General features: G+C 42.8%; 1 protein-coding gene across 1 annotated transcript in view; it reads right to left on the bottom strand.

Annotated features, from left to right (window-relative positions):
- Nucleotides 1-17946, bottom strand: part of ADGRV1 (adhesion G protein-coupled receptor V1) — a 597653-nt gene that overhangs the window by 499979 nt on the left and 79728 nt on the right. Inside the window, exons 12-21 of the mRNA XM_070056453.1 lie at nt 17336-17462; nt 17051-17236; nt 16182-16362; nt 14709-14872; nt 13157-13280; nt 11326-11592; nt 7000-7126; nt 5647-5864; nt 3799-4542; nt 1620-1993 (exon numbers count right to left, since the gene is read on the bottom strand). Coding sequence (XP_069912554.1) covers nt 1620-1993; nt 3799-4542; nt 5647-5864; nt 7000-7126; nt 11326-11592; nt 13157-13280; nt 14709-14872; nt 16182-16362; nt 17051-17236; nt 17336-17462 — 2512 coding nt within the window. The remainder of the gene's footprint in view (nt 1-1619; nt 1994-3798; nt 4543-5646; nt 5865-6999; nt 7127-11325; nt 11593-13156; nt 13281-14708; nt 14873-16181; nt 16363-17050; nt 17237-17335; nt 17463-17946) is intronic.

Below are 17946 nucleotides of genomic sequence, written 5' to 3'. Positions count from 1 at the left end.
CATTGGTTCACCCTCCAATGGCCTCTGCAGCTGGTGCACTGATCCAAAGCCAAGAGCCAGGTACTTATCCTGGTCTCCCATGGGGTGCAGGGCCCAAGCACTTGGGCCATCCTCCACTGCACTCCCGGGCCACAGCAGAGAGCTGGCCTGGAAGAGGGGCAACCAGGACAGAATCTGGCACCCCGACCGGGACTAGAACCCTCTGTGCCGGCGCCACAGGTGGAGGATTAGCCTATTGAGCTATGGCGCCGGCCCTAATTACTGTTTTGATCCAGCTTCCCATTAATGCACACCCTGAAAGGTAGCAGGCAATAGGCTCTAGTGCTTGGATGTCTGCCCCCCATGTTGGAGACCCAGATGGAGTTCCAGGCTTCTGGCCCCACCCTGGTTAGAGTGAATTGAAGATCTGTCACTCTCAAAGAAAATGAAAATATTTAATTTTTTAAAATTTCAGGCATTGAGAATTGAGGATTTTGTATTTTCCACCTAGAAGTGATGACTGTTGTAGGTATAATACAGGTTTATCAGAAAGTTGTTTAAAATTTAATGTGAGTTCTTCAATGGCTAAACAACTCTGTAAAAGTATTATCATAGGCGAACACATTTAAGTTGTAGATTTGTAGGAAGTTCGTCCTCCCTAGTCTATGATGATACTTCAGTTCTTGCATTACAAAAACAAAAGTAATAAACCACCATTTGAAGATTTCTCACGATGGTCAGCAAACCAAAGAGCTAATGGAGAAGCACAGCACTGCAGACAGCCAGGCACCCCAGTGAGCCCTATGGCCTCGGCTCTTCTTTCAAGGGCTCCCTGTCTAAGTTTTTCTTCATTCCCATTTACATGAACGTCCTCCTCAACCTGTTAGAAGCAGCCCAGAGAGGGGCTCTCCTGTTCCTTAGCATCGTGTCACAGACACCAAGCGGTCACACACAACACCTGGGAAGTAGGTACACAAGATCTCACCTTACCGAATAGGAAACCAAGATGATTACGAGTCTTCAAGGTGTCAGGAAGAATTGATAAGGACAAAGAGTCTAATAAATTAAGCGGGCCAACATGGCTGATAAGAAAGACACTTACACCCAGAGGAACAGTGTGATAATTTACGTACGCTTCACATGTAAAAGAAAAACTCAGTAATACTTTTACAAAGCTTCCATTACAATTACTTCTAAAAGCTTTGTATACATCAAGGGACTTCAAGTTCATAGAAACAATTAAAAGGAGCTCAATTCAATGGAACAAATTTGAAATCCACACATAGTCTTTTCATAATATTTTCTGTGAGCTTTTCATAGACCCTCTATATCTTATTTCAGTCACTTACAGCAGGCAAGAATACATTACTTTTGAATTACACATTCTTTGTCATGTATTAACTTTAAAGCAAAATGGTATAGATTCAATTGTTAACTTATCACTTCCATATCACTTCCATCAGCTCCTAAAGCTGATTCAAACAACGAACTCCCAAGAGTTGAGGCACTGCTATTCCTATTTGCAACCGCTGGTTCTAACATTTCTAGAGGAGTCTTACCAGCTGAAAGAAAGCCAGTGCCAAACAAACCTACCAACAATCAATTGTTTAGCTCCAAAATTCTGCAAGCTCTCTACTCACCTCTGGTATACAAGCTCCAGTGAAACCAAAGAGGCCATTGGCATTGTCACTTTTTTGTATTATTAATCGTGCTGTACTATTTTCTTCAGAAACGCGAGCTCCTCCATATACAGAGACCAGCTTGAGAATAAATGATTCCTCTCCTTCCTCGTCATTGTCATCTCTTGCAGAAACGATGAAGGATTTGTTGGCTTCTCCCTGTCTGAACTCCAGATACCCAGAAATGGGGTGCAAATCGCTCTTTGCGGGCATGGCATGAAGCTCATAAATTTCCTTCCGAGTCAGCTTCCGCTCGTAGGCCCTCACATCCTGCATCAGACCTGTGAATCTGTCGCTGCCATTCACCCCCGCCCCGACTCTCAGTACTCCAGGACCTGAAACGCAAGGTGGGTTGAAAGGCTGCATTGCCTGCAAGCATCCCGTCCCAAACCACAAATCTGATTCAGAAGGTGAGACGACTTCATTGAAAGACATTTCTAAATGGAAGTGTGACATAATCAGTATGTAGGTAAGTAAAGGTTATCTTCAATCACTAGTTTAAAAAAATGAATCCAGATAATCCAACAAGCACTGGGACTAATGATGTCTTATACAGAAGAAACTGGCTACTATATTCAAATTATATGATAAAAGTAGCTCCCATCAGTCGGTCAGATACATACTATTTCTGTCCAGAGTGGTATCAATATATAATACCTATACACATACACACATGCATACCTAGGGATGTGTCTACAAGAGGTCTTCAAAAGGCTTTTTGGAAAACTTGAATTCAAAAATAGTATGCATTTGCCATGACCTTTTTGAACTCCCTCATATAGAGGGTGACATTTCAAAAAGTTCTTGAAATTTTGTATTATAAAAAAAAATCACACTTGGATTTCAAATATCTTTCTGCACCAAAATAAATGTAATTCTATTTTTTTCTATGAACTTTGCAAAATACCCTTGTATATATGTGTGTATATATGGATAGACATCTCATCTGACATTTTTAATTCACTCCCACATCTAAAAGCAGAATGATGCAATTCGGCCACAATTTTAAGACTTTTGTAAGAATGTCAAAGCTTGATGTATGAGAAACTCATCTTGATTAAATGAAGTTGTGAAAACTCAGAAAAATGTTTCTGTGGGGCAAACACATCTATTTCTGTATCAGTCCATTTGTTGGTTGGATGAAGAGAAGTACTCTCCCTGGAACCAACATTAAACAAGTCTTAGGGACTTTTTCATAGTAACATACAACCCAACTATGTTACCATTTCTCAACAACCACCCTTTTCAGGACCCCATCTGCTCTTATTTCATTGCATGTTCCTTCTCTATTATGTTTATGCAAGATGAGAGATGGGCCGAAAATCTGGGAAAAGGCACAAGTAATATTTCTCATCAGTAGCTTCAGAGAAAGCCGCTTCCCAGGTCAGTCTGGACGCAGGTGGCTCCCAGGTTCGTCACAGGTAGCCTGCACCTTGTCATCATGATCACTCCCAAGCCTACGACAGAGGCCACCTTCTCCCCCAGCGACAGACCCCCTCTTTCACCAGAGTCCACCATTGTGCAGGCAAACCTATGGTAATGTCCCTTTCGGTGAATTTTCTGTCACTTGTCATGATCTTACAAAACCACCCATCATGGGTGTTCCCATCTAGAAGACTAGTGCAGGATACGTAAGTGATTTTACCTCCTCCTTTTGCACTGTTTTTAATGGTCTACCAAAAGGAATGCCAACCTAAGAGTTAAAGGCTCACATTCATGTCTCGGCTCCCCCATGACTTGCCCATGAGATGCTGGTTGAGTTATTAACTGACACTGAACCGTTTCCTTAGCTATAGAATATTGAACACCTTGCTTTGCTGCTCATTTCTCTACCTGAAATATCATTCCCCAACCCTGTTTCACCCCCAAGAGGGATTGATGTTTCCCCTTCAGTGTACTGCAGAGATCGCTGGGCACATCTTTCTCCTAGGGCCAACTCCAGTGTTGCTCAAGGGTAAAGATCTCACCTCAGTCATTTCTGCAACACTCAGCAGAGAACTTACTATGGTCTCAGACACCAAGTTTTGTTTGAAGAAATTAAACCGATACAAAAACAGTTAAGATACTGGTTAGCTTTTTCAAAAATTCAAGAGTTTAGAAACTTCAAGTTCAATATCCTGGTCATGAAGATGACACTCACCATCAGTGATGGCTTCTCCCTTCAGACTCCTGATTCCTCTGGGCATTGCATTTCCATCCAGGTAGAATTCAATGATCCCATCATCCAGGATAATTAGTAGATGCAGCCAAACACTTTCTTCTAAGTATTTCATGACTGTTGTTTTTGCAATGTATGTAGCATTCGAACCCAGAGTTTTGTAATGAAGGCAAAGCGTCACATGGGACTCATTGGTTTGAATTTTTACACCATAGTAGAGGCTTCCATTACCATCATCCTTGGCTATAACAAAACCATTTGTGTTAGCATTAGGCATCACCCAAGCTGAAAATGTGAAGTTGGTGATTGTGTTATTCCTGGAGGGATGGTATTTTGGATTGACAGTCCCGTATGCACCTGCTAGTCCGCTGAAGTACAGCACATCTGTTCCGCTATGGTGACGCCGTAGGTGTGGTTGCAAAGGCACAGTGCTGGGGAAAATCCCAGCTAGCAAAAAATCTATCATTGGTGGCAAACCAGCTGGGAACTCACTGGACAGGATTTCCCAGCCTACTCGTACATCCTCAAAGATACCCTGTTGCCTCAAAATGGTGAAACTGGCCACATAAGACATGTCATCTTCCGAGAGAACATCCTCCGCCACCTCTCTCACTAAGCACGCTGGATCCAAGATGAAAACACCAAAGGGATCATCATTGAATGGAATCGCCACTGTCACTTGAAGGTTGCTTCCTGCTATTTGGCCCCCAGGACCTGGAGACCCACCTATAAGAAGAAAATTCACAACTAGTGAGAAACCAGAAATTGAAGTACTTTCTCATACAAAGCACAAAAAAATCTGATTAAATAAGTTACTATCAATGAATAATAGTGTCAGGTTACAGCTGTCAAACTTCTCAGGGCATGATGTCACATAACAATAATTCAGTATAATTTTATTACTTCTAAGTCAAGTGTGAAAAGAGGATATGAATCAGAGAAGTTTAATTTCTACACTTAAAATCTACAGCAGGAGCCAGTAATGTGGCATAGCAGGTAAAACCACTGCCTGCAACACTGGCATCCCATATGGGCATCAGTTGGTGTCCTGGTTGTTCCACTTCCAAAAGCAGCACAAGACAGCCAAGTTCTTGGGCTCCTGCACACACTTCGGTGACCCAGATGAAGCTCCTAACTCCTGGCTTCCTACGGGCCCAGCCCTGGCCATCGCAGCCATCCAAGGAGTCAAACCAGAGGATGGAAGATTGTTTCTACCTCTCTGTGGCTCTTACTTATAAATATTTTCCTAACCCTAACCCCGATTCTAACCCTAAATAACCCTACATAAAAATTAAAGTCAACGGTAACTGGAACCTTGATTGTTGAAACTACAGCACCAAGACCAAGCTTTCTTTCTTCAAGATAACATTTTTAATTTTCATTACAGTCAAAAATGATGTAATGGCTCTACAAGAGTTCAGCAGATAAAAAGTAAGACAACCATAGTCCAGGAGGAAAATAGGAAAGGGCTATAAATAGAAAGACGTTCAACTTCCCTCACACAGTAAATTTTAAAATACAGAGACCAAGCTTCAAGCTATGACTCTGTACTTCCTAATTTCCACCACTCTTTTCTTGGAGAGGTTACATTTGCTGTGGGAAAAGTCTAGTTACCGTTTTGTAGATGTGAGCTTCTACCCATAGAATTGATCCATGCTAAGGCCACAAAAATGCTGCAAGTAATAATTCCATCAAAGGTATTTTTATGCTTAAGAAATAAATCAAGATACACTCACTTCTTCACCCATTGCCTTTTCCCAGAGCTCTAATTAAGTGTAGGAGGAAATAAAAAATATTAGTGGTAAAGTAAGGTTTGGAAAAACACAGCACCTGAAATGTTCACAAGTCTGAGAATATAAAACTCATTGAACTCAGGGATTTGATCTGAAACAGCATGGAGAACTACAGGCTTTGCTTCCTCTCCATCAATGAAGTTAACTGTCCCTAACGTCTCATAGAACTCTTGTCCAGGGGGCAGAGCAGAGCCATTGTGAAACAGCTGCCAAGACACAGAAACATTGCCAAAGTGTCCTCGGGTCCTCAAAATCCTGCAAAGAAAGCATAGAAGTTCTTACTAAAAACTCCTAAGTGGTGATTTGAACACTTGTTATTGAAGAGATAACACTTTTTCTATTTATCATCTTTTAAGTCAACCAGCCAGTCCCACTAAGCAACCATGAAGAATCTCATGGGAAGAGGAGAGTGAGCTAGGACTTCAGATATTAAAGAAAAGCAGTCTTCAAAGCCCAAACTGGAAGATAATCTCTAAAACCTAACCCAAAAGTATGCCAATGGTAACTGGCCAAGGTTTTACAAAAGCAAAGTACAGGGGAGAGTAGTCACATGTGCCCCGAGAGAATAGCTCCCACAGACTTACGGGAATTCCAGTTTGCCATCCATTCATATGAACAGTTTTGAAAATTTTCTCCAGCAATTTAAAATTTTGATAGATAAATATTTCAAGGGACAACATTGTGGTGTGATAAAACCACATGGCTCAGGGCCAGTGCTGCAACGCAGTGGTTTAACGCCCTGGCCTGAAGCACCAGCATCCCATATGGGCGCTGGTTCTAGTCCCAGCTGCTCCTCTTCCGATCCAGCTCTCTGCTATGGCCTGGGAAGGCAGTAGAGGATGGCCCAAGTGCTTGGGCCCCTGCACCCATGTGGAAGACCCGGAAGAAGCTCCTGGCTCCTGATTTTGGATCGGTGCAGCTCCAGCCATTGTGGCCATCTGGGGAGTGAACCAGTGGATGGAAGACCTTTCTGTCTCTACCTCTCTAACGCTTTCAAATAAATAAATCTTAAAAAAAAAAAAAAAAAAAAAAAAAAAAAAAAAAAAAAACAACACATAGGTGCCATTTTGAATCATGGCTGCTCTACTTCCCATCCAGTTCCCTGCTAAAGTGCCTGGGAAAGCAGCAGGAGATGGCCCAAGTGCTCAGGCGCCTGCACTCCTGTGGGAGACTGAAGGGAGCTCTGGGCTTCTGCCATCAGCCTGGCTCAGCCCTAGTCACTGTGGGCTTTTGGAGAATGAACTAGCAGATGGAAGCTCTCTCTCTCATCCCCACCTTGCCATAACTCTGAAGTTCAAATAAATTTTTTCAAAAACACTATTTCAAATGTTTATATGCTTACCAGTATTATTTTGTCCAGTTTTGAAATGCCTTATCCAGGTATGCTTACCAAAATGTGTTCATCTTCCCTTCTTCTACTGCTTTGTCTATGGGCTCCAGAGAAAAAATACCATTTGGGTCATCATTAGCTTCAATTATCACTGTAGCAATTCCATGCTGATACACTACTGTATCGCCTAAATATAAAATGGAAAAGTCAACACAACAGTGAGTACCTAACATCAAATTTATACTTTTAAGAATCAGTTTAATGAAGTTCAAATTTTCAATCACTATTTCTTTACTGAAGGTCACACAACTGCAAACTATTGTCCTATTTCCTAAAAATTTAAATGCATGTATAACATATAATACTAATATATGTGTATATATGCACACATACACATAGAGAAAGATGAGAAATACCTAAATATGTTTAATGTGAAACAGTTCCTATTTCGTCTTTTGGGAAAATGTTTACTGTTGTAGGAACTACTTTATTAGGAAGTACACAATGCAGATACTTTTCTTCATAATAGGAAGTGGTTTAATAACTTAATTAAAAAGTAATTCTCTAACTTCAAATTTCTGAAGGTTTTATTTCATAAAAATCAAGCATTACTCCATCACATAAAAGTACTGCTTCCACGTTCACTGCGGTCACTGGCTCAGGCATCTACCCTTAGGCTTCTGTCTTCAGGAAATAGGGTCTGATCTGATCCCAGGGAGAACTAAGTGATCTTGATCGTGTTGAACATGAGTCCTCTTTGTACTGCCCTGTTCCCATAGCATGTCGGCACTGCCACTGCCTGTACAGAAGGTCCCCGGAGTTCCCCATCCTTTTGTTTTCACCCCAGCTGCTCTCTACGTGAGCAAAATCCTCCCCTGACCACCTCCCATCACTCTCCAGAGTCCCGTCCCAGCAACAATGACAGTGCCAGGAACTTTCCTGGGATTCCCAGGTTAGCCAACTGCTTCTCCACTGCGTTCTCCCATCACTGCTCACTCTGTCAATCTTTCATAGCAATCATCACATTCCAGAAGCACAGGCATGAGTGATTTTACTGTGAACTCTTTGGGCAAATGACTGTTACTCAATTCCATGCCTTAGAAGAACAGGTGCTTAGCAGTTGCTGCCTGGAAGTTACTTATAGCCGAACTGCTACAAAGATGAGAATACCACCAATTATTAACATTATAGAAACACATATGCACCACACCAGCACATCAAAACAATTACCTAAATATAAACTGAACTCAACCTCACTTGTTAAGCCAACAGACGGCAGAAAAAAATACATTGAAAATAGACCACACATCATTGTATGGAAAATGCTTGAAAAAGAAAAATAAAGATCATAAAATCTAACCAAAGTAATTAGGAACAAAACCTAATTTTTGCAAAGCTCTATCATTTGCATTGAAACTTCATTGTGTTCCTCTGTAAAATGAGCCACCCCTCGTTGACAAGCGACGTGAGGATGGCCATATCCTTGGATATAGCAGCAGGGCCCCCGTGAGCACCCTGCAGAGTTAACCCTCGGGTGCCAACACCACCGCCAGCCCCAGGTCATGTCAGAGAGGCTGCCCTGCCAGCATTCCTGTCCTTCGTGTATTGACAACCCAAAGGAAAACAGAATTAAGAATCAAGCACAACTGGTAGGGATTTCTGTCCTCCGAACTTTCATAGTGAAAGAAAGTACATTTTCAGTTGCCACCATTTTTAGACAAACCTTAACGATAAACACAGTGGCCACATGACGTACCACACAGACCCCAGGCCAGTAAAACACCTGTGTCCCTGTCTCTTTCCTCTCTGATCTCACTGTGTCTGGCTGTCCCTCTGCCTCGCCCTCAAAATCTAGTTTCCCCAATGCCACATTTTACCAATATACTAACAGAAAGTCTCTCTGAAGAGTCCCTTCTCCATCTTCTTTGTAGGAGATTTGGGAGGTGCAGGTCCACTATTAACTCCAGTGACATTTAATTCTCAAAGCTGTTTGAGACAAAAATTTTCACCTCAATTGCACCAAGTCAGTCATCAAAACCTTATTTCTAGAGTAAATTCTACCAAGACAAATCACTCCTTCAACACCTTTGTACCTTCACACTAAAGCTTTCTGTCTTCCACTTTTCTATCACCAAAGGCACTTTGATCTGTAGCAATTCTTTTCATTTTAAATTTTACGACAACGCATGGATTCAACAAATGCTCTGGTCTACATAAGGCCTCATTATGTTTTTACAGTTGTGGAATTTCTTTGGTAGCTGTTATTTTGCAAAGTTAAATTTTCCATGACAAGATGAGAGTTTTTAAGTTGTACTTTTTGGGTTTTCTGAGTTCGGCTTCATGAAAAAATTAGCAAAGTAAAGGGAGAAAGGAAAGAAGACAGCAGAAACAAAAACTAAGACTTTAACTTCTCTTTCTCCTCCTCTTCCTAGCTGTCTCAGTGCCCAACACACTAGAGTGAGCAGGAGGCACTCACATCAGGGTGGTGAGTGGTACAACACAGAGGCCCAGGGCAAGGGAAGTAAGGTGGGCACCTCCCTGGGAGAGAAGCTTGGGATTGGGTGCAAGAGCCCGAGTAGGGTGAGAGCATCTCCCATGGCCTGGTTGGGGGGTGGCCCAGGGAAGGAAGCCACAGCCCAGGGGAGGAAACCCTGGGCAGCCTCACTGTGTGAGGAGGGTAACAGGAGTAATAGAAGAGCATCAAACACGTAAGAACCTCAAGGATGAAGGGGGCTGGATTTCCGTCAGAGAAGGGAATGGCAGAGATGTGCAAAGGGAGGGAACAGCAATGCAGTCTGACACAGAACAGGAATGGAGGGTCTGGAATAAACTAGTGAGCTTCAACACACAGATATGGAACTACAAACGACCAAGTGCCGTGCGGATGCATCCATGCTGACATTCCCCATCTCTGCACACTGAGAGGCCTGCGAGGAGCAAATCTTCACTAACAGTAGGCACAGCCAGTGCTCAAATCCTGGTTGCTGCATTGCATCCTTCACTGAAGGGAAGCCGGGCTTCTCGGAGAAATGGCCGACTTCGGGGTCGTGGCAGGAACAGCAGAAAATGAGCTTGGACAGCTTGCTGTGCTTGGGAGCAAAATGCTCAAAGGATAATAGAGAGGAGTCCCAAGGACAAAGACATCACCCTCCAGCAGGTTACCCCTGGTCAAGTCCAGGACAATTTGACCAATAAATACCAGTAGTGGTAAAAAAGCCCACTACAGAAATTCCCAAGTCCATACTCATAAGCGTATTGAGGACAAAACAATTTTATGAGTAACAGGATATACCTGCCTGCAGAATGTTTATTAATTACAAAAGGAAAAAAGTTCAGTAGAAAAGCTTCAGTGAGCACCTTAATCACAGTGAAACTGAAGATCACAGTGAGAATGACCTGAGGACAGAAGCTATGGGCTACGAACCAAGGGTCACTACTGTGAAATTCCTCCCAGGGACGAAACCCAAATCCATCAATGAAGGAACAAACCCACAGTGAGGGACAGGTCAGCCTGCCATACCTCTATCACCCAGGTCACGCAAGCCAAGGTTACAACAGGGGGACACTGCAGTGATCCCAAAAGGGGTCAATCTGCATGAAGGGGCATTATTGGATCAAACTGGAGAAACAAGGCCAGATGTGATCGTCATCACTTCCTGATTGCAACTGCTGAAGCAGAAGGTCCTAGTTTGTAGGAAAAGCTCATGTCCTCAAGGCTGATGGAGCCTGATGTCTTTAACTTACTCTCAAAATGTTCAGGGTGGGCAAAGCTCTGTGTAGTCGTGAAAGAACAAATTCAAGAGACGCGGTCATCGCCCTTGCAATTCACTACAGGTGGGGTCATACACTCTCAGGTCCAGACATGCTGCTGCATTTACAGCACGGAGAAGATGCAAGCGCACCTCGTTCTCCCTTTAATTCTCCTTCATTTTGGGGACAGCTCCCAAGAATTATCAAACAGCCAGCTGGGCTCAGTCACCTACACAATTAAACTTCCCAACCAAATGTGCAAGCATCAGGCTTCCCAGGAGCCAACATCAAAGGAGACCTGCTCCATAAGTCACTGGTGACTGGGCAAGCCTGGAGCAGCCATGTTCCATTGCCCACTGACGTTAGCCATACAATTTCTATCCTTTCATGGGAGTTCTCTCTTTGTGCCTCTGTGGGGAAAATAAAGATTAAAAGTAATGCCTGAGAGCACACCAGTGTCACACTTACATTCTTCACCCCCTTCCTCAAGAAAGCAATGGAACAAGCCCTTTTGTTTATGAATATGCACTGAGAAAGTGAAGCGCTCTCTGGTGTCACTACTGGAAGGCAGAACCTCATCTCATCCTAGAGCACCAACAGAAACCCAGACCTGCTGGGGAAATGCAACCCAGTCACCTGTCGAGTTGAAGAGGACAACATAGAAGGACTCCTCAGTCTCGGGGACCCCGTCTTCATGAACAAATACAGACAAGCTCCGCTCTCTGCTGCCAGCCTCAAAAACAAGGGCTTCCCCTTTTTCCACAGGAACAAAGTCACCCTCTCTTGCCGTAGCCTTCCCATCCATGGTGGCGTACTGGACGGTGCAGGTATCATCAAGGGACCCGTTCCTGATGACGGTGAAGTTAGCACTCTCGCCTTCCCGGACCCTCGCCACACGAGGTTCTGGAATGTCCACAAAGAAGGAGGTGAGTCTCTGAGCCCATGATCAGATTTCCAGAGAATTCTACAGTTTCTCCCTACCCACCGCAGGAACCCCATCTGCAGTGTCTGCAAGAATCAGCTACATGCCCAGCTCCCACGTGAGACCCCTCTGGCCACTTTGTCAGTTAACAGCCTTCCTCTTAACTCCAACGGAATCCATTGTCTTTGCTCTCCAATTTGTCAGTCAGAAACACACTATTTGAAGTCCTCTGCCTAACTGTTGCATATACCTCACCTTGACAATTGGCCAGGATAGGTCTTATTTTTGCCGCAGGAGTTAGCAGAAGGCTTAGCATCAGACTAACTCATTAAGTCCATATTGACTTAAGGCTAAGGACATTATCAATAAAATCTAAGAGGCTCAAGGATTCCTCCAACAATGAACTGACCTACAAAGAGTTGACCAAAAAGGTTTAAGAATTAACCATCAATTAAGTTTCATCAATAAAATTAACAGTTGGGTGGCCAAAGTTCTAAACAATTGATTAAAGTGGCCAGAGAAATCTTAATTATAATGTCTTTTTTTTTTTTTTGACAGGCAGAGTGCACAGAGAGAGAGAGAGAGAGAGAGACAGAGAGAAAGGTCTTCGTTTACCATTGGTTCACCCTCCAATGGCCGCTGCGGCCGGTGTGCTGCAGCCAGTGCACCGCACTGGTCCGAAGCCAGGAGCCAGGTGCTTCTCCTGGTCTCCCATGGGGTGCAGGGCCCAAGGACTTGGGCCATCCTCCACTGCACTCCCAGGCTATAGCAGAGAGCTGGACTGGAAGAGGGGCAACCAGGACACAATCCGGCATCCCGACCGGGACTAGAACCCAGTGTGCCAGTGCCGCAGGCAGAGGATTAGCCTATTGAGCCATGGCGCTGGCCTTTTATAATGTCTATTAAATATTAGTTACTATAGTAAGGGGTTATCAACTGGGTAGTACCCAGACTTGAGCCAGCCTGAGTGTGGCCTGGAAGAGAATACATAGAACTGTTTTTTCCAGACAAAGAAAATACCTCAGAATTGGAAAGGGGCAAGTAAAGCACATAATGGTATTTTTTGATTTAGAAAATCTTTAGAAGCATTTTCCTAAAATTTCAGACTAGTATCAGATGAATCATGAAATTCCATTTAAACAACCATCAACTGTACTTTATTTAAAATGTTCAGTTAGAAATTATTTACAGGAGCCAGCACTGTAGCACAACAGGTTAAAGACCCAGCATCCCATTTGGGCACCGGTTCGAGTCTTGTCTGCCCCATTTCTGATCCAGCTCTCTGCTATGCCCTGGGAAAGCAGAAGATGGTCCAAGTGCTCAGGCCCCTGCACCTGTGTAGGAGACCCAGAAGAAGCTCCTGGCTTCCGATTGGCCCTGCTCTGACTGTTGTGATCATTTGCGGAGTGAACCAGTGGATTGAAGACTGTCTCTCCCTCTTCTCTGTAACTGTCCTTCAAGTAAATAAATTTTTAAAAAATTATTTACAAGCATGTATACCATTTGTGAAAGATGTAAACTATGCAAATAAGATAGCAATCCCACCTGCAAAATAAATGGGGTCGTCATTTCTTCTAATCCTCAGAAGTGCAACTGTTTTATTGCCCACCTTAGCTCCTCCAGTGGCATTGACTAAGATGATGGTGAACTCCTCCATTTCCTCTGGAACCTTTTGTAAATGTGACACATTTTTAAGTTGGGTAATTCATGCATATAATTACATTGCAATTTTCTAAATTTTTTTTTTCCAAAAAAATGACCCATGAGTAATACTGTTCACTTCCACTTCTGAGATAGACCCTCCCTAACGTGTTCAAGGAAGCTTCCCATCTCCCATCCCCTCAAGGGCATTTGAATGTACATGCAGCGAAATAGCTTTCACCTAATAAAATGTAATGGAAATACAATCTGCCTTAAACAGCCCATAAACAGCAAAATCACAGAACTCATATCATTTCTATGAGAAAACAGCAAACATATTTGTTGGAAGACTAGAACAGTAAAGTAGCTGAGTTTATCACGGTCCCTAACTCTCAAAGGCTTCTTACACCCTCCACTGAACTTTTAGCCCAGTGAGTCATAAAGACCTCACTCGTGTGTCTCGTCAGAGGAGAGCCCAAATAAATCCCCATGTAAGCTGGTCCTCTCCTCACCCTGAATCAGGGAAGCGCTGGGATTTTGCCTCAAGGGGGTAAGGACAGGACCTGCAGCTCCCCCTCAGTTGTCACTCACTTTCTCCTTTTACCATCACTAAGAAAACCCTCCAGTGGGAGCCCGGATCTCGTGGTCCCATGGGCATACCCGTGTCCACAGAGGTCACACTGCAAACCAAGGGCTTCACTCTCGAACACTCTGGACTCTGGGCAGGACCATGTCACTGACCACACCGAGTCCTGGGAGTTAACCACGCCTGTGTGGGAACCCCAGCAAATAGCGCCCTCTTGGCTTTTACTCAGGCATTGCTCGGCCGAGTTCTTCATGACACTTGCATCAAAGAGGTGGGGTCTTTGAAAGTTCATGGACAATGTGTATTCTCAAAAAGTTACATATGATTTCAAAATCTTTCATCCAAATAAACTTACTTTTAATGCATTTTTCTACAAACTCTTTAAAGTTCCTCTATATATTTTTAATATTTCATAAATACAGCTTTAGGATCATAGAAATTCTTCCCACTGTACCCGTACTCCCACCCAAATTCCCACCCCTCTTTGTCCTCCCTCTCCTATTCCCAGTCTTATTTTTTTTACTAAGATCTATTTTAAATCAACTTTATACACAGAAGATTTACTATTCTAGGTAACCAGTTGAACACTTTAAAAAAAACTGCTCCTCTACAGTCCAGACAAGGGCTGCTCAAAGTCACTGCATCTCAAAGTTAATTTCATTTTTTCAGCATTCTTTTTTTTTCTGAGAAACTTAATTATCTTTGAAGAAAAACCCAAGATTGATACATCTTTTGAGAGCACTTAAACATAACTATGAGATGTAAGAATATCCCCCACTTAATACACTGAAACGAAATGTTTCCTTTTATTTAACAGAAAATTACTGAGTAGCTACAAGTAATACAGAAGGTCATACATGCCCCTCATACCTCATCTGGAAGAGAGTAAACACTGATGTTTTTTGAGAATTCCTGATCTCCAAAGAAAACGGTCCCTTGCAGTGGAGACACGTCTTGTGTGAAGTCTGGACTAACAACCCACAGCACACTAACATTCCCAAAGCTGCCTCCATTTCTCATTATGCCATAAACAGCTGCAAAATACAAACATGTACAATATATATGAATAAAGACTAAACAGCCTTCAAGCAATTAAATAAATTGCTCAAACAAGTAAAAATAACACCTCTTTTTTAATAAAGCTAACTGCTTAGCACAGCCTCCGAAGTAGACACAAATATAAATTAACCCATTTCTCCCTCCATAGGTACTGACTCAACCTTTTCTATCACACTTTGGTATTTTATTTATATTTAGTTTATTAGAAAGGCAGAGATCTTTCACTGTAGGTTCACTCTCCCAAGTTCCCACAACAGACAAGTGCTTGGCCAAGCCAACGCTATGAGCCAGGAGCACAATCTGGGTCCCCCACATGGGAAGATAGGAACCAAAGTACGTAAGCCATTGCCTGCTGCCTCCCAGGGCATACACATCAGCAGGAGGCTGGAATTGGAACAGCATCAGGACTCAAACCCTGGCACTCATATATAGGACGTGGGAGTCCCAAGCTGTGTCGTAAGCACTGTGCCCAATGCCCACCCCATAGTCTGAGATTTTACAAGTCACAGAGCATAGGAAACAGGATGGTGATTTGCTAGGTACAACATCATTGCGGGCATCTCCTAAAGGCACCTGGAAGAAGCTTGACTTGCACACACAAGAGGGACTTCTACCCTTTGGACACTGCTCCAAATACACAATAGTTCTCATTTCCTGCTAGTGTAAACAGGTCCCTAGCAATAAGTCTCTGTTTTAGTTCTTGCTATTTGACTTGACCCATCTCCAAGTGTTTGAATTGCACTGCATCTGATTAGTGGAAATCAAAAGGTAAGTGAAGCCATCAGCATCATCATAATACTGTCCAAGAAATAAAAATGGCAACCCTATGTATGATTTTTAAAAAGAACCATCTCTCTGGGGCCAGTGCTGTGGCACAGCAGGTAAACCTGCTACTTGTGATGCCAGCATCCCATATAGGTACCAGTCATATTCTGGTTGCTCCATTTCCTATCCAGCTCCCTGTCATGGCCTGGGAAAGAAACAGTGGATGGCCCAAGTACATGGGCTCCTGCACCCACATGGAAGACCAGGATGAAGCTCCTCACTTCACACCAGCCCAGCCTTGGCCATTTCAGCCATTTGGGGAGTGGACTGACAGATGGAAGATCTGTCTCTAACTCTGCCTATCAAATAAATAAATCTTTAAATAAGTAAGACCCACCTCTACACTATATATAATTTGTAAGGCAGAACAGAAAACTGAAAATAGTTACTAAAGAAATAGACTAGCAAAATAATTACACAACTTTTAAGGAAACAGAATATAAAAATCAAACACATTACCGCTATAGACACTGTCTTCTTTGCTCTCACTTATTGTGACAATTGGACCATCAGAAACAAACTCTATAATCCCATGAGGGTCATCATTTTCCAGAATCGTAATGTTGACAACAGTAGCACTTCCCAGCTTGCTCTCCCGTTCACCATGACTGCTGAGGACCACCCAATAGTGTTCATCCAACTGCAATGAACATGAGTAGTAAACAAAAGACAAAGTGCACATTTTCACAGCAAACACAAATGCTATGGATACAAGCATGTTAATACATATAATCAATTCTTCAGAAACAGGTTACCCAGAGAAAAGCAGCTTTTAACATTCTCTCAATTAAAAGAGATACTGGATATAAATATACATGTCCAAAAAATGTAAGGGTTAAAACAATGATACTACTCTGCAATAGTAAACAGACTGGACCTCATCACTGATGATAGTCATTTAAGCTAACAGACGGGAATAAAGTAAGATCAGCTTACAAGCTACATATGCATTAGTGGATGAACACAAACTCTCTGGGTTTACAATATGAAACTTCTATTTCCTTGTAAACTGCAATTTTACAGCAAACCTTGATTTCAAAACTATATTACTGAATATTCAGCCAATATAGATCACATAAAATAAGGCTTAACTCAATGCTAAAAGCAGCTGAACACTGGTCAGAAACAGAGCAAGTGTTTGGGATCCTTTGTGTAGCACAAAAATCACAGCATTCTCAGTGTTTTTTTCTTTCCCCTTAAAGGTAAGTGCTTCTCATCCTTTCTTCACTCTCTTCTCTACGTCCAATTCCTGATGTTCAAAGTCTATCCATCCTATACCAGATAATACCAACCTTCCACGATGCACAGGTTAAAATGAAACTGCATACCTCTGGCACCCCATCCAGTCTCGTCAGCAAGGTGATGACCACCTCCCGCTCCCCAGGTTCAAACTCCAGCACTCCTGTGTTCCCGTAGAACTCGCTGTTGTCTCTTGGCTCCACGTGGTAGCGCAGAAACTGCTTCACCAGGGCGCCCCTGGACCGCACAATGCGGAGCTCCACAGAGTCCCCTTCCTTAAAAAACAAAACACCCACCCCAGAGGTTCAGATCCTTCCAGCTCGTGCTTCTGAAGCTGTGAGCACAGGCTACACGGCGGATTCTTTCTTACTCACTTTAACAACGTAGGGTCCTCGGGAAGCAGGAGAGAACTCAAACACTCCCCCGGGATCATCATTTTCCAAAAGGATTAGGTCACGGCTCGTATATCCCGATTTCAGCACTTGACTCTCCACGTTAATCCTAGAGAAGAGGGAAAACGGGCACTATTTTCCCCCGAGTCTTATTCTGAATTTTGCAGGATTCTAAGGCTCACTCCAGATAATGAGAAAGAAGGCAATCAGCAAAGACCCTTGAGTAAATTCAGGGTATTAGAAAGTTTTACTTACAACAGTTATGGAGGAATTTACATAATGAATTCGTTTTTTTGTTTGTTTGTTTGTTTGCTTGTTTGAGCAAAGCCAAACACTGCATATGTTCCCTAAGAACTCAACCACCTGAGTTGTCAAGGTTTATAGAAACTATCAAAATGGACAGATTTTACTCCAGCTGTAGAAAAATTTGAGACATGTAGTGGAAAATAAAAAAAGATTGTTTTAGCTTCACATAACTGAAATTCTTTAAAAATTTCATTAGATAGGCTTATACTAACTGAACAAGGATACACAAATGTGGGATAATTATGTGGAAAAGTCACTTTTTTCTAAGTAAACAGTTATTCAGTTTC

This window comes from Oryctolagus cuniculus, chromosome 14, assembly GCF_964237555.1.
Source record: "Oryctolagus cuniculus chromosome 14, mOryCun1.1, whole genome shotgun sequence".
In the NCBI taxonomy this organism is placed as follows: Eukaryota; Metazoa; Chordata; class Mammalia; order Lagomorpha; family Leporidae; genus Oryctolagus; species Oryctolagus cuniculus.
The sequence above is the reverse complement of the archived record's forward strand: the minus strand, read 5'-3'. Positions and strand labels throughout refer to the sequence as shown.